Raw genomic sequence first — 19,800 nt, forward strand, 5'->3', positions numbered from 1 at the left:
CCTATGACTGTATAACACAGGTGATTTCATCATTTACCTATTTTATAGTTAGTAATCTATGCAAATGGACCTTTGAAAATGATTCCTACAAACACATGATGGCTTTAAAAAGATGAATCATACAAGGTGGTCTTTATCAACAATTATGAAAGGTAAAATACAACTTTCTTTTCCTTTTTCACTTGAAGATAGTACGCATTTAGAGAAAGATGCTACCTTTTACCCTTTTTTATGTTACTATAATATAGAATATGACTGACAGAAGCAATTCAGAATTTATTTGCAAAGACTGTTCTCTCTCTACCATAATCTTCAGAAGATTCTTCAGTTCTCTCAGAATTAGGTTTGCATCTTCTCTTTTCTCTTTTCTTATTGAGTTAAGCTTATTTCCCATGATAATAAACCCCCCTAGTTGTAAAGAGGTTTATAAAAGCCATGGATATTTCTTTTTCCAGTTCGCTTTTCCCTTGATTCTATGGTATCCAGTACTGCATTTATAAAATTGGATTGGGAGTTTGTTTGTTTTTTTTTAATCTAAGAAAGCATTGATCCATGTTAAGATGATTAAGACACAGTGATATAAAGCTTATAAGATTTTTAAATTATTTTATATATATGTTTCATATATATAAAAACTTCTTTGGCTCAGGCACATAAAAAAAATCACCTTTCAAGAAATGCAACTGTTAAAAAGCTTCACTAGAATTTAAAACATTCATTAGGCTAAATGTCTATTTTAGTAGTTGCTTTAGTTTGATATTGCTGATATTAAATAATGTACTTTATTAAATTAAAATTTTAACAACTTCTTCTTTATTATTATCCCATCTTACCTTAATTCTTTTAAAAATACCACTAACAATTACTTAAGTACCTAGTATTACTGGTAGTGATTGTCTCCGCAATTGAGTGTAAAACTAACATAAAATGCTCTCCAGAAATTTAACTTCTTGTTCATTATGGCACTATGTGGTCAAACAGCCAACATAAAATATACTAACTAATATACAACACAATATATAATATAAAGCAAAGCTTTTAAAAAGAATCTAAATATGAGAAATCATAGGTAACTTAGAAGACTAAATCTCTCCACTTGTAAAATTCTTACAAATAGAAGAAAAATAAAGACTATCTAGACTACCTTCAAAGCTTCAAGTTCTCCAAAAGCAGAGACCTGGTATTATGAAAAGTATTTACACAGCAGTGAAGAAAAAAACATAAAGTAAAAATATTGTGGAAGTCAGTGTGGTGATTCCTCAGGGATCTAGAACTAGAAATACCATTTGACCCAGCCATCCCATTACTGGTTATATACCCAAAGGACTATAAATCATGCTGCTATAAAGACACATGCACACGTATGTTTATTGCGGCACTATTCACAATAGCAAAGACTTGGAACCAACCCAAATGTCCAACAAGGATAGACTGGATTAAGAAAATGTGGCACATATACACCATGGAATAGTATGCAGCCATAAAAAATGATGAGTTCGTGTCCTTTGTAGGGACATGGATGAAATTGGAAACCATCATTCTCAGTAAACTATCGCAAGGACAGAAAACCAAACACCGCATGTTCTCACTCATAGATGGGAAATGAACAATGAGATCACATGGACACAGGAAGGGGAACATCACACTCTGGGGACTATTGTGGGTTGGGGGGAGGGGGGAGGGATAGCATTAGGAGATATACCTAATGCTAAATGACGAGTTAATGGGTGCAGCACACCAGCATGGCACATGTATACATATGTAACTAACCGGCATATTGTGCACATGTACCCTAAAACTTAAAGTAAATAATAATAATAAAATAAACAAAAAAATTTTAAAAAGTAAAAATAAAACCAGTCTATAATAATATTATACCTATAACATCAACCAATAAAAACAGATATTGAGGAAATTTAAGTATTTTACAGAAAAAAGTCAATACCGGGTTGTGCACAACCACATCTTAAAGTTTAGATTTAGATATTTTCTTTTTTCTGTGCGTTTTATTACTTTTTCTTTTGTTTTGTTTTTGAGATAGAGTCTTGCTCTGTTGCCCAGGCTGGAGTGCAGTGGCACAATCTCGGCTCAGTGCAGCCTCCACCTCCCAGGTTCAAGTGATTTTGCTGTCTCAGCCTCCAGAGCAGCTAGGATTACAGGCGAGTGCCACCATGCCTGGCTAATTTTTGTATTTTTAATAGAGATGGGGTTTCACCATGTTGGCCAGGCTGGTCTCAAACTCCTGACCTCAAGTGATAGGCCCACCTCAGCCTCCCAAAGTGCTGGGATTACAGGCATGAGCCACCACGCCCAGCCGATATTTTCTTAACTGAGTCAAAACTGCCTTACCAAGAACCCTAAAAAAAAAAAAAAAATTCGTTATTACATAGTACAGCCTCACAACTATAACACAATTAATAAAATGTTTTTAGTGATGATAGAGTTTTCTAGCATCCTTAAGTGACTTCTAAGTGATCTTTTAAATTCTAATATTCAGAACATTAACTCTATCCTAAACCTTTTTTTTTTTTTTTTTTTGAGGCAGGGTCTCACTTTGTTGCCCAGGCTAGAGTACAGTAGCACGATCACAGCTCGCTGCAGGCTCAAACTCCCCAGGCTCAAGTGATCCTCCCACCTCAGCCTCCCAAGCAGCTGGGACTACAGGCACATTTCACCATGTTTGGCTAAGTTTTGTATTTTTTGTAGGGATGATATTTCACCATGTTGCCAAGGCTGGTCTTGAACTCCTGGTCTCAAGTGATCTGCCCACCTCTGTCTCCCAAAGTGCTGGGATTACAGGCATGAGCCACAGCTCCTGGCCCTTAATCCTTTTTTAGTACGCCATCTACAAACCATAGTATTAAAAATGATGATATAAAATATAATGAATTTCTGAATTTATTGGCCTAAAAAGATGTTCAGCACAAGAAAATATGTTAAAATACTATTTCAAATATAATTTCATATTTTTATTCCTTCTGTAATCTTGTAAAAAATAACCCATGTGTGGTTAGAGTATGAGGAATTTTATCCTTGCCAAGTTCGTATTTGGCATTTCCGTTGGTAAGTCCATCTACCTACTCCATACCCAGTCTCCTCCATTGTTAGCATCTTATAGATATATATATATATATACACAGTACAAACAATCCAGTTTTAAAAAGACAAGGGTCTAAGGGTCTAAATAGCTATTTCTCCAAAGAAGATACATGAATGCCTAATAAGCACATAAAATGATATTCAACATCATCAATCATCAGAGAAATGCAAATCAAAACCACAATAAGGTACCATTTCACACCTACTACAGCGGTTGTAATATAAAAGAGTGACAATAACAGCTGTTGGTGAGGATCTAGAGAAACTAGAACCCTTATACCTTGCTGGTGGGAATGTAAAATGCTGCCACTGTACAAAACAAACTGACAGTTCCTCAAAATGTTAACCATATAGTTACCATGTGACCCAGAAATTCCTCTCCTAGATATATCATAAAGACAACTGAAAACATATCCACACAAAAACCTGTACACGAATGTTCATGGTGGCATTATTCATTATGGCTGAAAGAGTGGAAACAACACTGTGATGGTTAATACTGAGTGTCAACTTGATTGGATTAAAGGATGTAATGTTCCTAGGTGTGTCTGTGAGGGTGTTACTAAAGGAAATTAACATCTGAGTCAGTGCAGTGGGAGAGGCAGCCCACCCTCAGTCTGGGTGGGCACCATCTAATCAGCTGCCAGCAAGGCTAGAAAAAAGCAGGCAGAAGAAAGTGGAATGGGGAGACTTGCTGAGTGTTCCAGCCTTCATCTTTCTCCGTGCTGGATGCTTCCTGCTCTGGAACATCAGACTCCAAGTTCTTCAATTTTTAGACTCTTGGACTTACACCGTGATTTATATATATATACAGTACAAACAATCCATTTTTAAAAAGGACAAGGGTGTAAATAGCTATTTCTCCAAAGAAGATATATGAATGGCTAATAAGCACATAAAATGATAAAAAGGGGCTCTCAGGCCTTCGACCACAGACTGAAGGCTGCACTGCTGGCTTATCTACTTTTGAGATTTTGAGACTTGGACTGACTTCCTTGCTTCTCAGCTTGCAGATGGCCTATTGTGGAACTTCAACTTGTGATAGTGTAAGTCAATTCTCCTAACAAACTCCCCTTCACATATACATATATAATATTAGTTCTGTCCCTTTAGAGAACCCTGACAAATACAAACACAAACGTCCATCAACTGATGGACAGAGACACAAAATATATATTACACAACAGAATATCATTCAGGCATAAAAAAGAATGAAGCACGAATACATGCTGCAACATGGACAAACCTTGAAAACATTATGCTAAGTGAAAGAAGTCAGTCAGAAAAGACCATATATTGTAGTTCCACTTGTAAGGAATGTCTAGAATAGGCAAATCTATAAAGACAGAAAGTAGTGTTTGCTTAGGGATGAGAGGAAAGGGGAATAGGAAAGTGATGGCTAATGAGCAGGGTTTCTTATTGTGTGATGAAAATGTTCCAAAATGGATTATAGTAATGGTTGCACAATGTTGTGAATACACTAAAAACCACTGAATTGTACACTTTAAATGGACAAATTTATAATATGCAAATTACATCTCAATAAAGTGGTTTTTCTACTCATCGCTGTAAGAAGTTAGACCTCAAGGCATCCACCCTTACCCCAAGTAGCCAAACAAATACCCTACCCTAGCCCTCGCACAAAGGTTTATTATCTGAAGAATATAAATCTGAACCAGAAGCTGAACACAGAAATACACATGGAGAGAGAGGAAGAGGGGTGCACCAGACCAAAATCAGGGAGATGTCTGCACACTAAACAGCATGATAACCAGATTCTTCCTCCATTTCCTTCTTCCATTTTCTAACCATCAAACCTGAAACTAGCAGATATCCCTTTGTAGAAATAAAAGAAATACAGAGAAAAGACCTATAGATTGTAATGTTTCAAAATTTTCCAAAGAAACTTTTTTTTATTATTCAAATTATATCTTTAATTTTTTTTAAAGTTAAAAAAATTTTAAATTATTTTTCTTTTTTGTGTGTGTTTGGGTTTTGCTTTCTTTTGTTTTATTATTATACTTTAAGTTTTAGGGTACATGTACACAATGTGCAGGTTAGTTACATATGTATACATGTGCCATGTTGGTGTGCTGCACCCATTAACTCGTCATTTAGCATTAGGTGTATCTCCTAAAGCTAACCCGCCCCCCTTTCCCCAACCCACAACAGTCCCCAGAGTGTGATGTTCCCCTTCCTGTGTCCATGTGTTCTCATTGTTCAGTTCCCACCTATGAGTGAGAATATGCGGTGTTTCGTTTGTTGTTCTCACGATAGATTACTAAGAATGATGATTTCCAATTTCATCCATGTCCCTACAAAGGACACGAACTCATCATTTTTTATGGCTGCATACTATTCCATGGTGTATATCTGCCACATTTTCTTAATCCAGTCTATCATTGTTGGACATTTGGGTTGGTTCCAAGTCTTTGCTATTGTGAATAGTGCCACAATAAACATACGTGTGCATGTGTCTGTATAGTAGAATGATTTATAGTCCTTTGGGTATATACCCAGTAATGGGATGGCTGGGTCAAATGGTATTTCTAGTACTAGATTCCTGAGGAATCGCCACACTGACTTCCACAAGGGTTGAACTAGTTTACAGTTCCACCAACAGTGTAAAAGTGTTCCTATTTCTCCACATCCTCTCCAGCACCTGTTGTTTCTTGACTTTTTAATGATTGCCATTCTAACTGGTGTGAGATGGTATCTCATTGTGATTTTGATTTGCATTTCTCTGATGGCCAGTGACGGTGAGCATTTTTTCATGTGTTTTTTTGGCTGCATAAATGTCTGATTTTCAGAAGTGTCTGTTCATGTCCTTCGCCCCGTTTTTGATGGGGTTGTTTGTTTTTTTCTTGTAAATTTGTTTGAGTTCATTGTAGATTCTGGATATTAGCCCTTTGTCAGATGAGTAGGTTGCAAAAATTTTCTCCCATTGTGGAGGTTGCCTGTTCACTCTGATGGTAGTTTCTTTTGCTGTGTAGGAGCTCTTTAGTTTAAATAGATCCCATTTGACAATTTTGGCTTTTCTTGCCTTTGCTTTTGGTGTTTCAGACATGAAGTCATTGCCCATGCCTATGTCCTGAATGCTAATGCCTAGGTTTTCCTCTAGGGTTTCTATGATTTTAGGTCTAACGTTTAAGTCTTTAATCCATCTTGAATTAATTTTTGTATAATGTGTAAGGAAGGGACCCAGTTTCAGCTTTCTACATATGGCTAGCCAGTTTTCCCAGCACCATTTATTAAATAGGGAATCCTTTCTGTGTTGCTTGTTTTTCTCAGGTTTGCCAAAGATCAGATAGTCATAGATATGCGGCATTATTTCAGAGTGCTCTGTTCTGTTCTATTGATCTATATCTCTGTTTTGGTACCAGTACCATGCTGTTTTGGTTACTGTAGACTTGTAGTATAGTTTGAAGTCAGGTAGCATGATGTCTCCAGCTTTGTTCTTTTGGCTTAGGATTGACTTGGCGATGCGGGCTCTTTTTTTGTTCCATATGAACTTTAAAGTAGTTTTTTCCAATTCTGTGAAGAAAGTCATTGGTAGCTTGATGGGGATGGCATTGAATCTATAAATTACCTTGGGCAATATGGCCATTTTCATGATATTGATTCTTCCGACCCATGAACATGGAATGTTCTTCCATTAGTTTGTATCCTCTTTTATTTCATTGAGCAGTGGTTTGTAGTTCTCCTTGAAGAGGTCCTTCACATCCCTTGTAAGTTGGATTCCTAGGTATTTTATTCTCTTTGAAGCAATTGTGAATGGGAGTTCACTCATGATTTGGCTCTCTGTTTGTCTGTTATTGGTGTATAAGAATGCTTGTGATTTTTGTACATTGATTTTGTATCCTGAGACTTTGCTGAAGTTGCTTATCAGCTTAAGGAGATTTTGGGCTGAGACGATGGGGTTTTCTAGATATACAATCATGTCGTCTGCAAACAGGGACAATTTGACTTCCTCTTTTCCTAACTGAATACCCTTTATTTCCTTCTCCTGCCTGATTGCCCTGGCCAGAACTTCCAACACTATGTTGAATAGGAGTGCTGAGAGAGGGCATCCCTGTCTTGGGCCAGTTTTCAAAGGGAATGCTTCCAGTTTTTGCCCATTTAGTATGATATTGGCTGTGGGTTTGTCATAAAGAGCTCTTATTATTTTGAGATACGTCCCATCAATACCTAATTTATTGAGAGTTTTTAGCATGAAGCGTTGTTGAATTTTGTCAAAGGCCTTTTCTGCATCTATTGAGATAATCATGTGGTTTTTGTCTTTGGGTCTGTTTATATGATGGATTACATTTATTGATTTGCATATATTGAAACAGGCTTGCATCCCAGGGATGAAGCCCACTTGATCATGGTGGATAAGCTTTTTGATGTGCTGCTGGATTCAGTTTGCCAGTATTTTATTGAGGATTTTTGCATCAATGTTCATCAAGGATATTGGTCTAAAATTCTCTTTTCTGGTTGTGTCTCTGCCCGGCTTTCGTATCAGGATGATGCTGGCCTCATAAAATGAGTTAGGGAGGATTCCCTCTTTTTCTATTGATTGGAATAGTTTCAGAAGGAATGGTACCAGTTCCTCCTTGTACCTCTGATAGAATTCGGCTGTGAATCCATCTGATTCTGGACTTTTTGGTTGGTAAGCTATTGACTATTGCCACAATTTCAGAGCCTGTTGTTGGTCTATTCAGAGAGTCAACTTCTTCCTGGTTTAGTCTTGGGTGGGTGTATGTGTCCAAGAATCTATCAATTTCTTCTAGATTTTCTGGTTTATTTGCGAAGAGGTGTTTATAGTATTCTCTGATGGTAGTTTGTATTTCTGTGGGATCGGTGGTGATATCCCCTTTATCATTTTTTCTTGCATCTATTTGATTCTTCTCTCTTTTCTTCTTTATTTGTCTTGCTAGCGGTCTATCAATTTTGTTCATCCTTTCAAAAAACCAGCTTCTGGATTCATTAATTTTTTGAAGGGTTTTTTGTGTTTCTATTTCCTTCAGTTCTGCTCTGATTTTAGTTATGTCTTGCCTTCTGCTAGCTTTTGAATGTGTTTGCTCTTGCTTCTCTAGTTCTTTTAATTGTGATGTTAGGGTGTCAATTTTGGATCTTTCCTGCTTTCTCTTGTGGGCATTTAGTGCTATAAATTTCCCTCTACACATTGCTTTGAATGTGTCCCACAGATTCTGGTATGTTGTGTCTTTGTTCTCGTTGGTTTCAAAGAACATCTTTATTTCTGTCTTCATTTCGTTACGTACCCAGCAGTCATTCAGGAGCAGGTTGTTCAGTTTCCATGTAGTTGAGCAGTTTTGAGTGAGTTTCTTAATCCTGAGGTCTAGTTTGATTGCACTGTGGTCTGAGAGACAGTTTGTTATAATTTCTCATCTTTTACATTTGCTGAGGAGAGCTTTACTTCCAACTATGTGGTCAATTTTGGAGTAGGTGTGGTGTGGTGCTGAAAAAAATGTATATTCTGTTGATTTGGGGTGGAGAGTTCTGTGGATGTCTATTAGGTCTGCTTGGTGTAGAGCTGAGTTCAATTCCTGGATATCCTTGTTAACTTTCTGTCTCGTTGATCTGTCTGATGTTGACAGTGGGGTGTTAAAGTCTCCCATTATTACTGTGTGGGAGTCTAAGTCTCTTTGTAGGTCACTCAAGACTTGCTTTACGAATCTTCGTGCTCCTGTATTGGGTGCATATATATTTAGGATAGTTAGCTCTTCTTGTTGAATTGATCCTTTTACCATTATGTAATGGCCTTCTTTGTCTCTTTTGATCTTTGTTGGTTTAAAGTCTGTTTTATCAGAGACTAGGATTGCAACCCCTGCCTTTTTTTGTTTTCCATTTGCTTGGTAGATCTTCCTCCATCCTTTTATTTTGAGCCTATGTGTGTCTCTGCATGTGAGATGGGTTTCCTGAATACAGCACACTGATGGGTCTTGACTGTATCCAATTTCCCAGTCTGTGTCTTTTAATTGGAGCATTTAGCCCATTTACATTTAAAGTTAATATTGTTATGTGTGAATTTGATCCTGTCATTATGATGTTAGCTGGTTATTTTGCTCATTAGTTGATGCAGTTTCTTCCTAGCCTTGATGGTCTTTACAGTCTGACATGATTTTGCAGTGGCTGGTACCGGTTGCTCCTTTCCATGTTTGGTGCTTCCTTCAGGAGCTCTTTTAGGGCAGGCCTGGTGGTGACAAAATCTCTCAGGATTTGCTTTTCTGTAAAGGACTTTATTTCTCCTTCACTTATGAAGCTTAGTTTGGCTGGATAAGAAATTCTGGGTTGAAAATTTTTTTCTTTAAGAATGTTGAATATTGGCCCCCACTCTCTTCTGGCTTGTAGAGTTTCTGCTGAGAGATCCACTGTTAGTCTGATGGGCTTCCCTTTGTGGGTAACCCGACCTTTCTCTCTGGCTGCCCTTAACATTTTTTCCTTCATTTCAACTTTGGTGAATCTGACAATTATGTGTCTTAGAGTTGCTCTTCTTGAGGGGCATCTTTGTGGCGTTCTCTGTATTTCCTGAATCTGAATGTTGGCCTGCCTTGCTAGATTGGGGAAGTTCTCCTGGATAATATCCTGCAGAGTGCTTTCCAACTTGGTTCCATTCTCCCCGTCATTTTCAGGTACACCCATCAGACATAGATTTGGTCTTTTCACATAGTCCCATATTTCCTGGAGGCTTTGTTGGTTTCTTTTTATTCTTTTTTTCTCTAAACTTCCCTTCTTGCTTCATTTCATTCATTTGATCTTCAATCACTGATACCCTTTCTTCCAGTTGATAGCATCGGCTCCTGAGGCTTCTGCATTCTTCACGTAGTTCTCGAGCCTTGGCTTTCAGCTCCATCACCTCCTTTAAGCACTTCTCTGTATTGTTTATTCTACTTATACATTCGTCTAAATTTTTTTCAAAGTTTTCAACTTCTTTGCCTTTGGTTTGAATTTCCTCCTGTAGCTCGGAGTAGTTTGATCGTCTGAAGCCTTCTTCTCTCAACTCGTCAAAGTCATTCTCCATCCAGCTTTGTTCCGTTGCTGGTGAGGAACTGCATTCCTTTGGAGGAGGAGAGGCGCTCTGCTTTTTAGAGTTTCCAGTTTTTCTGCTCTGTTTTTTCCCCATCTTTGTGGTTTTATCTACTTTTGGTCTTTGATGATGGTGATGTACAGAAGGGTTTTTGGTGTGGATGTCCTTTCTGTTTCTTAGTTTTCCTTCTAACAGACAGGACCCTCAGCTGCATGTCTGCTGGAGTTTGCTAGAGGTCCACTCCAGACACTGTTTGCCTGGGTACCAGCAGCGGTGGCTGCAGAACAGCGGATTTTCGTGAACCGTTAATGCTGCAGTCTGATCGTTCCTCTGGAAGTTTTGTCTCAGAGGAGTACCCGGCCGTGTGAGGTGTCAGTCTGCCTCTACTGGGGGGTGCCTCCTAGTTAGGCTGCTCAGGGGTCAGGGGTCAGGGACCCACTTGAGGAGGCAGTCTGCCCATTCTCAGATCTCCAGCTGCATGCTGGGAGAACCACTGCTCTCTTCAAAGCTGTCAGACAGGGACATTTAAGTCTGCAGAGGTTACTGCTGTCTTTTTGTTTGTCTGTGCCCTGCCCCCAGAGGTGGAGCCTACAGAGGCAGGCAGGCCTCCTTGAGCTGTGGTGGGCTCCACCCAGTTCAAGCTTCCCGGCTGCTTTGTTTACCTAAGCAAGCCTGGGCAATGGCAGCCGCCCCTCCCCCAGCCTCGCTGCCGCCTTGCAGTTTGATCTCAGACTGCCGTGCTAGCAATAAGTGAGACTCCATGGGCACAGGACCCTCTGAGCCAGGTGCGGGTTATAATCTCCTGGTGCGCCGTTTTTTAAGCCGGTCGGAAAAGCGCAGTATTGGGGTGGGAGTGACCCGATTTTCCAGGTGCCGCCTGTCACCCCTTTCTTTGACTAGGAAAGGGAACTCCGTGACCCCTTGCGCTTCCCGAGTGAGGCAATGCCTCGCCCTGCTTCGGCTGGTGCATGGTGTGCTGCACCCACTGTCCTGCGCCCACTGTCTGGCACTCCCTAGTGAGATGAACCCAGTACCTCAGATGGAAATGCAGAAATCACCCGTCTTCTGCGTCGCTCACGCTGGGAGCTGTAGACCGCAGCTGTTCCTATTCGGCCATCTTGGCTCCCTCCCCAGTGAAACCTTTTAACATTTCCTTATCACCCTACACAATACGGCTTCCCTAAACCCATGATTCTTAGGGTCTAACCCAAGAGACTTAGACTCCCACACAATACTAATGGGAGACTTTAACACGCCACTGTCAACATTAGACAGATCAACTAGACAGAAAGTTAACAAGGATATCCAGGAATTGAACTCAGCTCTGCACCAAGCAGACCTAATAGACATCTACGGTACTCTCCATGCAAAATCAACAGAATATACATTCTTCTCAGCACCACATCACACTTACTCCAAAATTGACCACATAGTTGGAAGTGAAGCACTCCTCAGCAAATATAAAAGCACAGAAATTATAACAAACTGTCTCTCAGACCACAGTGCATTCAAACTAGAACTCAGGATTAAGAAACTCATTCAAAACCGCTCAAATACGTGGAAACTGAACAACCTGCTCCTGAATGACTACTGGGTACATAACGAAATGAAGACAGAAATAAAGATGTTCTTTGAAACCAATGAGAACAAAGACACAACATACCAGACTCTCTGGGACACATTCAAACCAGTGTGTAGAGGGAAATTTGCAGCACTAAATGCCCACAAGAGAAAGCAGGAAAGATCTAAAATTGACACCCTAACATCACAATTAAAAGAACTAGAGAAGCAAGAGCAGACACATACAAAAGCTAGCAGAAGGCAAGAAAAAATTAAGAACAGAGCAGAATTGAAAGAGATAAAGACACAAAAAATCCTTGAAAAAAATCAATGAATCCAGGAGCTGGTTTTTTGAAAAGATCAACAAAATTGATAGACAGCTAGCAAGACTAATAAAGAAGAAAAGAGAGAAGAATCAAATAGGCACAACAAAAAATGATAAAGGGGATATCACCACTGATCCCACGGAAATACAAACTACCATCAGAGAATACTATGAACACCTCTACGCAAATAAACTAGAAAATCTAGAAGAAATGGATAAATTCCTCGACACATACACCCTCCCAAGACTAAACCAGGAAGAAGTTGAATACGAAAATAGACTAATAACAGGCTCTGAAATTGAGGCAATAATAATAGCCTACAAAGCAAAAAATGTCCAGGACCAGATTGATTCACAGCCAAATTCTACCAGAGGTACAAGGAGGAGCTGGTACCATTCATTCTGAAACTATTTCAATCATTAGAAAAAGAGGGAACTCTCCCTAAGTCATTTTATGAGGCCAGCATCATCCTGATACCAAAGCCTGGCAAAGACACAACAACAAAAAAGAGAATTTTAGACCAATATCCCTGATGAACATTGATGCAAAAATCCTCAACAAAATACTGGCAAACTGAATCCAGCAGCACATCAAATAGCTTATCCACCATGATCAAGTGGGCTTCATCCCTGGGATGCAAAGCTGGTTCAACATACACAAATCAATAAATGTAATCCATCATATAAACAGACCCAAAGACAAAAACCACATGATTATCTCAATAGATGCAGAAAAGGCCTTTGACAAAATTCTACAGCCCTTTATGCTAAAAACTCTCAATAAACTAGGTATTGATGGGATGTATATCAAAACAATAAGAGCTCTTTATGACAAACCCACAGCCAATATCATACTAAATGGGCAAAAATTGGAAGCATTCCCTTTGAAAACTGGCCCAAGACAGGGATGCCCTCTCTCACCACTCCTATTCAACATGGTGTTGGAAGTTCTGGCCAGGGCAATCAGGCAGGAGAAAGAAATAAAGGGTATTCAACTAGGAAAAGAGGAAGTCAAATTGTCCATTTTCAGATGACATGATTGTATATTTAGAAAACCCCATCGTCTCAGCCCAAAATCTCCTTAAACTGATAAGCAACTTCAGCAAAGTCTCAGGATACAAAATCAATGTGCAAAAATCACAAGCATTCTTATACACCAATATGAGACAAACAGCCAAATCATGAGTGGAACTCCCATTCATGATTGCTATAAAGAGAATAAAATACCTAGGAATCCAGCTTACAAGGGACGTGAAGGACCTCTTCAAGGAGAACTACAAACCACTGCTCAATGAAATAAAAGAGGACACAAACAAATGGAAGAACATTCCATGCTCATGGTTAGGAAGAAGCAATATCGTGAAAATGGCCATACTGCCCAAGGTAATTTATAGATTCAATGCCATCCCCATCAAGCTACCAATGACTTTCTTCACAGAATTGGAAAAAAACTACTTTAAATTTCATATGAAACCAAAAAAGAGCCCGCATTGCCAAGACAATCCTAAGCAAAAAGAACAAAGCTGGAGGCATCACACTACCTGACTTCAAACTATAATACAAGCCTACAGTAACCAAAACAGCATAGTACTGCTACCAAAACAGAGATATAGACCAATGGAACAGAACAGAGCCCTCAGAAATAACAGCACACATCTACAACCATCTGATCTTTGACAAACCTGACAAAAACAAGAAATGGGGAAAGGACTCCCTCTTTAATAAATGGTGCTGGGAAAACTGGCTAGCCATATGTAGAAAGCTGAAACTGGATCCCTTCCTTACACCTTATACAAAAATTAATTCAAGATGGATTAAAGACTTAAATGTTAGACCTAAAACCATAAAAACCCTAGAAGAAAAGCTAGGCAATACCATTCAGGACATAGGCATGGGGAAGGACTTCATAACTAAAACACCAAAAGCAATGGCAACAAAAGCCAAAATTGACAAATGAGATCTAATTAAATTAAAGAGCTCCTACACAGCAAAAGAAACTACCATCAGAGTGAACACACAATCTACAGAATGGGAGAAAATTTTTACAATCTACCCATCTGACAAAGGGCTAATATCCAGAATCTACAAAGAACTTAAACAAATTTACAAGAAAAAATCAAACAACCCCATCAAAAAGTGGGCGAAGGATATGAACAGACACTTCTCAAAAGAAGACATTTATGCAGCCAACAGACACATGAAAAAATGCTCATCATCACTGACCATCAGAGAAATGCAAATCAAAACCACAATGAGATACCATCTTAACACCAGTTAGAATGGCAATCATTAAAAAGTCAAGAAACAACAGGTGCTGGAGAGGATGTGGAGAAATAGGAACACTTTGACACTTTTGGTGGGAGTGTAAACTAGTTTAACCATGGTGGAAGACAGTGAGGCAATTCTTCAAGGATCTAGAACTAGAAATACCATTTAACCCAGTGATCCCATTACTGGGCATATACCCAAAGGATTATAAATCATGCTACTATAAAGACACATGCACTTGTATGTTTACTGCAGCACTATTCACAATAGCAAAGACTTGGAACCAACCCAAATGTCCAACAATGATAGACTGGATTAAGAAAATGTGGCACATATACACCCTGGAATACCATGCAGCCACAAAAAATGATGAGTTTATGTCCCTTGTAGGGACATGGATGAAGCTGGAAACCATCATTCTGAGCAAACTATTGCAAGGACAGAAAACCAAACACCGCATGTTCTCACTCATAGGTGGGAATTGAACAATGAGAACACTTGGACACAGGATGGGGAACATCACACACCAGGGCCTGTCATGGGGTGGGGGAGGGGGGAGGGATAGCATTAGGAGATATACCTAATGTAAATGATGAGTTAATGGGTGCAGCACACCAACATGGCACATGTATACATATGTAACAAGCCTGAATGTTGTGCACATGTACCCTAGAACTTAAAGTATAATAAAAAATTAATTTTAAAAAGTTGTCATACATTATTTTCTGCCTAGCCTCCTTATTGAATGTTTTTACTAGTGTCAATAATTTCAAAGTTGATTTTACTATTCATTTTATTTACATAACATCTAAAAATATTAGGAATCACACTTCCTTCCTCCCAAAAGTTATAATCCTTATTGCTGTTCTTAACAGTGTTAAGTGACACAGTGAGTTTAATAAGTGTTAACTCTAGCACTTTGCCATTAAATACTCTTCATAAGTATTTATTTGCCTAATAAAGATTACAAATTATGTTTAGGACAAAACTTCTTTATCTGTTTAAATATTTCATTTCCCACAAAGCAAAGAGAAATTTTAAAAAGATGAACTAACAAATCAATTAGATTTCTCTTAAGATTAAAAGTTATTTTCAGTATCATTCACGAATAAAAATCCTGTTTTTCATCTGTAAATTGATGCTCCTTTCCCAAGTAAAGTCTCATCTGAAAAGCATTCCACAAAACCATACATGATTCAAACTACAAAATTAAAATGTAAAATTACTTTTATGATTTAGAACCTATGTAAACCAAAACTTTTCCTGTGTTGCTTTCTCAACCTAATAATGTAAACAATTACTCTCAAACTTCCCAAATATTCCATGAGAGTTAATTGTTCAAAAGTGAACAGATTTTTTTAAACTAGGGCAAAACAGAAAATACTCAGATACAAAAATTTTCAAAGAAGCCAAATATACATTATAAATAAGTGCCCCTAAAATTAGTTTTATATATTATCACAGAGTAAAACTCTCTAATCTTAAATCACGGAATGGGTTTTATGTGTGTGTGTGCGTGCGCGCGCGCGCGTGTGTGAAAGTTTGTACGCATATATGTTATAAAGGAATGAGAAAATGTACCTCAAATTCTTTTCTAAGGCGTTCCTCTCGTTGAGTGCTAAATTCAAGTTCACTTGTTTGTCGCCGTAAAAGGTCAGAGCAGTCCATATGTTCTGTTTCTAATTTTTCTACTTTCTTATGCATATTTTGCACAGCAGTATCTTGCTCCTGGAAAATAATTCATTTTTGCATCAATAAAGTTTATAAGCCATCAGTGACTAAGAGTCACTCCAATAGAAGACAGTGAGTAACTAAATCTGTGCTTCAACCATAATAATAGGTTAATTTATATAGGCAAAAGAGGCCTAGATATTTTCCATCAATGTTTCAGAATGTCCATGTGTTTAAAAAGCAATACTGAAGTTTTAGAATTCAAAAACTCTGATTAATATTACAACAGAAAATGTTATAGCATATGAGAAAGTTACATTAGTTTAACTGACCTCTGAAGGTATTTATATAATGCAGTTGTTCAACTATCATATATTATGTTTCCCCTTCTCATTAAAATTTTTAAATGTATATTGCCCTTTTTATAATAAGAAATGATTAACTTGAATGCCTAATAATGTTTATAATGCTTACATGAGCTCACGGTACTTAAATTACATGCTTACAGCTTTTAAAATTGCATCCACTAGATGGCTGTGTTTCATTTCCTCTTGGATTTTCAAAAAGCTTTCAAATCTTTGCTTAGCTATTGAAAAAGAAATAACTTCAGGTAGTCTTATACTAAAATCTCTCAATCCCCTTTCCCAACTAAACACAGAAATGGGAGTTGAATTTTATTGAAAAAGTTCAAAAGTAAAGTTAACACAAATATCAAAGGCATTCTCCACAGTAACTAATCTAGATTCACTGTTGTCATTTAAGGCCTTTAACAAAGCCCTCTTTCCCACATTTCCCTCACCAGAGTAACGTTATTCATGGACAAACACACATGAATATTTATATATGCTTCCAAGAATACCTAGCCACTCAAAAGATACCATTAGAATCTGAGTATGTTACAAACATCAAATATAATTCTCTATCAAAGATTCTAGTTTGAAAAACATCCAGCATCCTAAGTCCACAGTGAAGAGATGAAGAAACATTTTAAATTCAACTTTTATTTCATATTTCCAATTTCTTATTTCTATTTTTTTAACTTTTGTTTTAGGTTCACGGGTACATGTGTAGGTTTGTTATATAGGTAAACTCATGTCACAGGGATGTGTTGTACAGATTATTTCATCACCCAGGTACTAAGCCTAGAACCCAAAAGTTATTTTTTCTGATCCTCTTCCTTCTCCCACTCTCCACCCTCAGGCAGAACCCAGTGTATGTTGTTCCCCTCTTTGTGTCCATGTGTTCTCATTGTTTAGTTCCCACTTGGAAGTGAGAACATGTGGTACTTGGTTTTCTGTTCCTGTGTTAGTTTGCTAAAGATAATGGCCTCCAGCTCCATCCATGTTCCTGCAAAGGATATTACCTCATTCTTTTTTATGGCTGCATAGTATTTAATGGTGTATATATATCACATTTTCTTTATCTAGTCTAACACTGATAAGCATTTAGGTTGACTCCATGTCTTTGCTATTGTGAATAGTGCTGCAATGAACATATGCATGCCACGTGTCTTTGTGGTAGAACAATTTCTATTCCTTTGAGTATATACCCAGAAATGGGATTGCTGGATCAAAAGATAGTTCTGTTTTTAGTTCTTTGAGGAATCGCCACATTGTTTTCCACAATGGTTGAATGAACTTACACTCCCGCCAATAATGCATAAGTGTTCCCTCTTCTCCACAACCTCGCCAGCATCTGTTATTTTTTGACTTTTTAATAATAGCCATTCTGACTGGTCTGAGATTCCAATTCCTTATTCTTATTCTTATGAATCCCCTTATTCATAAGATTACTATTCTATAGCACGCTATACATGAACTCTTAATAATTACTTCCTTCAGGTAATAGACTTCTTAACACAGGCATACCTTAGAGATATGGCTGGTTCAGTTCCAGACCACTGCCATAAAGCATATATTGCAATAAAGTGAGTCACATCAATTTTTGGTTTCCAAAAAATTGCAAATGAAAGTAATGTTTGCACTATAGTGTAATCTATTAAGTGTGCAATAGCATTATATATAAAAATGTATTTATTTTAATTTTAAAATACTTTATTGAGGTCAGGCACAGTGGCTCACGCCTGTAATCCCAGTACTTTGGGAGGCCAAGGCGGACGGATCACTTGAGCCCAGGAATCCGAGACAAGCCTGGCCAACATGGCAAAACCCCATCTCTACTAAAAATACAAAACATAGCCAGATGTGGTGGCGCACATCTGTAATCCCAGCTACTATGGGAGGCTGAGGCAGGAGAATCGCTTGAACCCAGGAAGCAGAGATTGCAGTGAGTCGAGATCACGCCACTGCACTCCAGCCTGGGCGAGAGGGCAGGACTCTGTCTCAAAAATAAATAAATAAAATTAAAATACTTTACTGCTAAAAAAAAAAATGCTAACCAACATCTGGCCCTTCAGGAAGTCATCATCTTTAATGATGGAAGGTCCTAACTCAATGTTTGTTGATGACTGCTGACTGATGAGGATGGTAGCAGCTGAAGGCTGGGCAGTCAGTGGCAGTTTCTTAAAATAAGGCAACAAAGAAGTTTGCTACATTGGTTGACTCTTTCTTCAAAAAGGTTTCTCTGTAGCATGCAATGCTGCTTGATAGCATTTTACTAGCAGTAGAACCTCTTTCAAAACTGAAACCCTATGGCTACTTTAGCAACTAAGTTTATGTAATATTCTAAATCTTTTGCTGTCATTTCAGTAACGTTCACAGCATCTCCACCAGGAGGAGTTTCCATCTCAAGAAACTATTTTCTTTGGTCATCTATAAGAAGCAACTCCTCACCCATTCAAGTTTTATGAATGCATGAGATTGCAGCAATTCAGTCACATCTTCAGGCTCCACTTCTAATTCTAATTATCTTGCTATTTCTAACCTACAGTAACTTATTCCACTGAAGTCTAAACCTGCCCCCACCCCCAAAGTTATCCATAAGGACTGGAACCAACTTCCTTCAAACTCCTGTTAATGATGACATTTGGACCTCCTCACATGAATCACAAATGGTCTTAAGGGCATCTAGAATGGCAAATCCTTTCCAGAAAGTTTTCAATTTAATTTGTCTAGATCCATCAAAGGAGTCACTATCTATGTCAGCTATAGCCTTATGAAATGTATTTCTTAAGTAATAAGACTTGAAAGTCAAAATTCTTCATTGATGCATGTGCTGCAGAATGGATGTTGTGTTAGCAAGGATGAAAACAACATTAACTTGCTTGTACATAACCATCAGCGTTTTTCAGTAACCAAGTGCATTGTTAACAAACAATATTTTGAGAAGAATCTTTTTTTTCTGAGCAGCAGGTACCGTGGGCTTAAATATTCAGTTAAATATTCTGTAAAGAGATGAGCTGTCATCTGGGCTTTGTTGTCCCATTTATAGAGCACAGGCAGAGTATATGTAGCATAATTCTTAAGGGCCCTAGGATTTGGAGAATGGTAAATGAGCAATGGCTTCAACTTAAACTCACCAGCAATATTAGCCCCTAACCAGAGAGTCACCCTGTCCTCTGAAGCTTTAAAGCTGGGCACTGACTTCTCCTCTCTAGCTCTGAAACACCTAGATGACACCTTCCAATAGAAGACTGTTTTGTCTGCAATGAAAATCTGTTGTTTAGTGTAGCCACCTTCATCGATTATTTTAGCTAGATCTTTGGGATTACTTGCTACAGCTTCTACATAAGCACTTGTTTCACCTTGCATTTTTATATTATGTGGAAGTCTTATTTCCCTAAACGTCATGAACCAATCTCTCCTAGCCTCCAACTTTTCTTCTCCAAATTCCTCACCTTTCTCAGCCTTCATCAAATTGAAGAGAGTTAGGGTCTTGTTCTAAATTA

The 19,800-nt window shown here is 38.1% G+C and overlaps 1 protein-coding gene across 7 annotated transcripts in view; it reads right to left on the reverse strand.

Annotated features, from left to right (window-relative positions):
* Window positions 1-19,800, reverse strand: part of CCDC171 (coiled-coil domain containing 171) — a 443,650-nt gene that overhangs the window by 332,756 nt on the left and 91,094 nt on the right. For all 7 annotated transcript variants that reach the window (XM_054658718.2, XM_054658719.2, XM_001149040.8 and 4 more), the window contains one exon: window positions 15,864-16,010. In XM_054658718.2, the coding sequence (XP_054514693.1) occupies window positions 15,864-16,010 (147 nt within the window). The remainder of the gene's footprint in view (window positions 1-15,863; window positions 16,011-19,800) is intronic.

This window comes from Pan troglodytes, chromosome 11 (assembly GCF_028858775.2).
Source record: "Pan troglodytes isolate AG18354 chromosome 11, NHGRI_mPanTro3-v2.0_pri, whole genome shotgun sequence".
Classification (NCBI taxonomy): Eukaryota; Metazoa; Chordata; class Mammalia; order Primates; family Hominidae; genus Pan; species Pan troglodytes.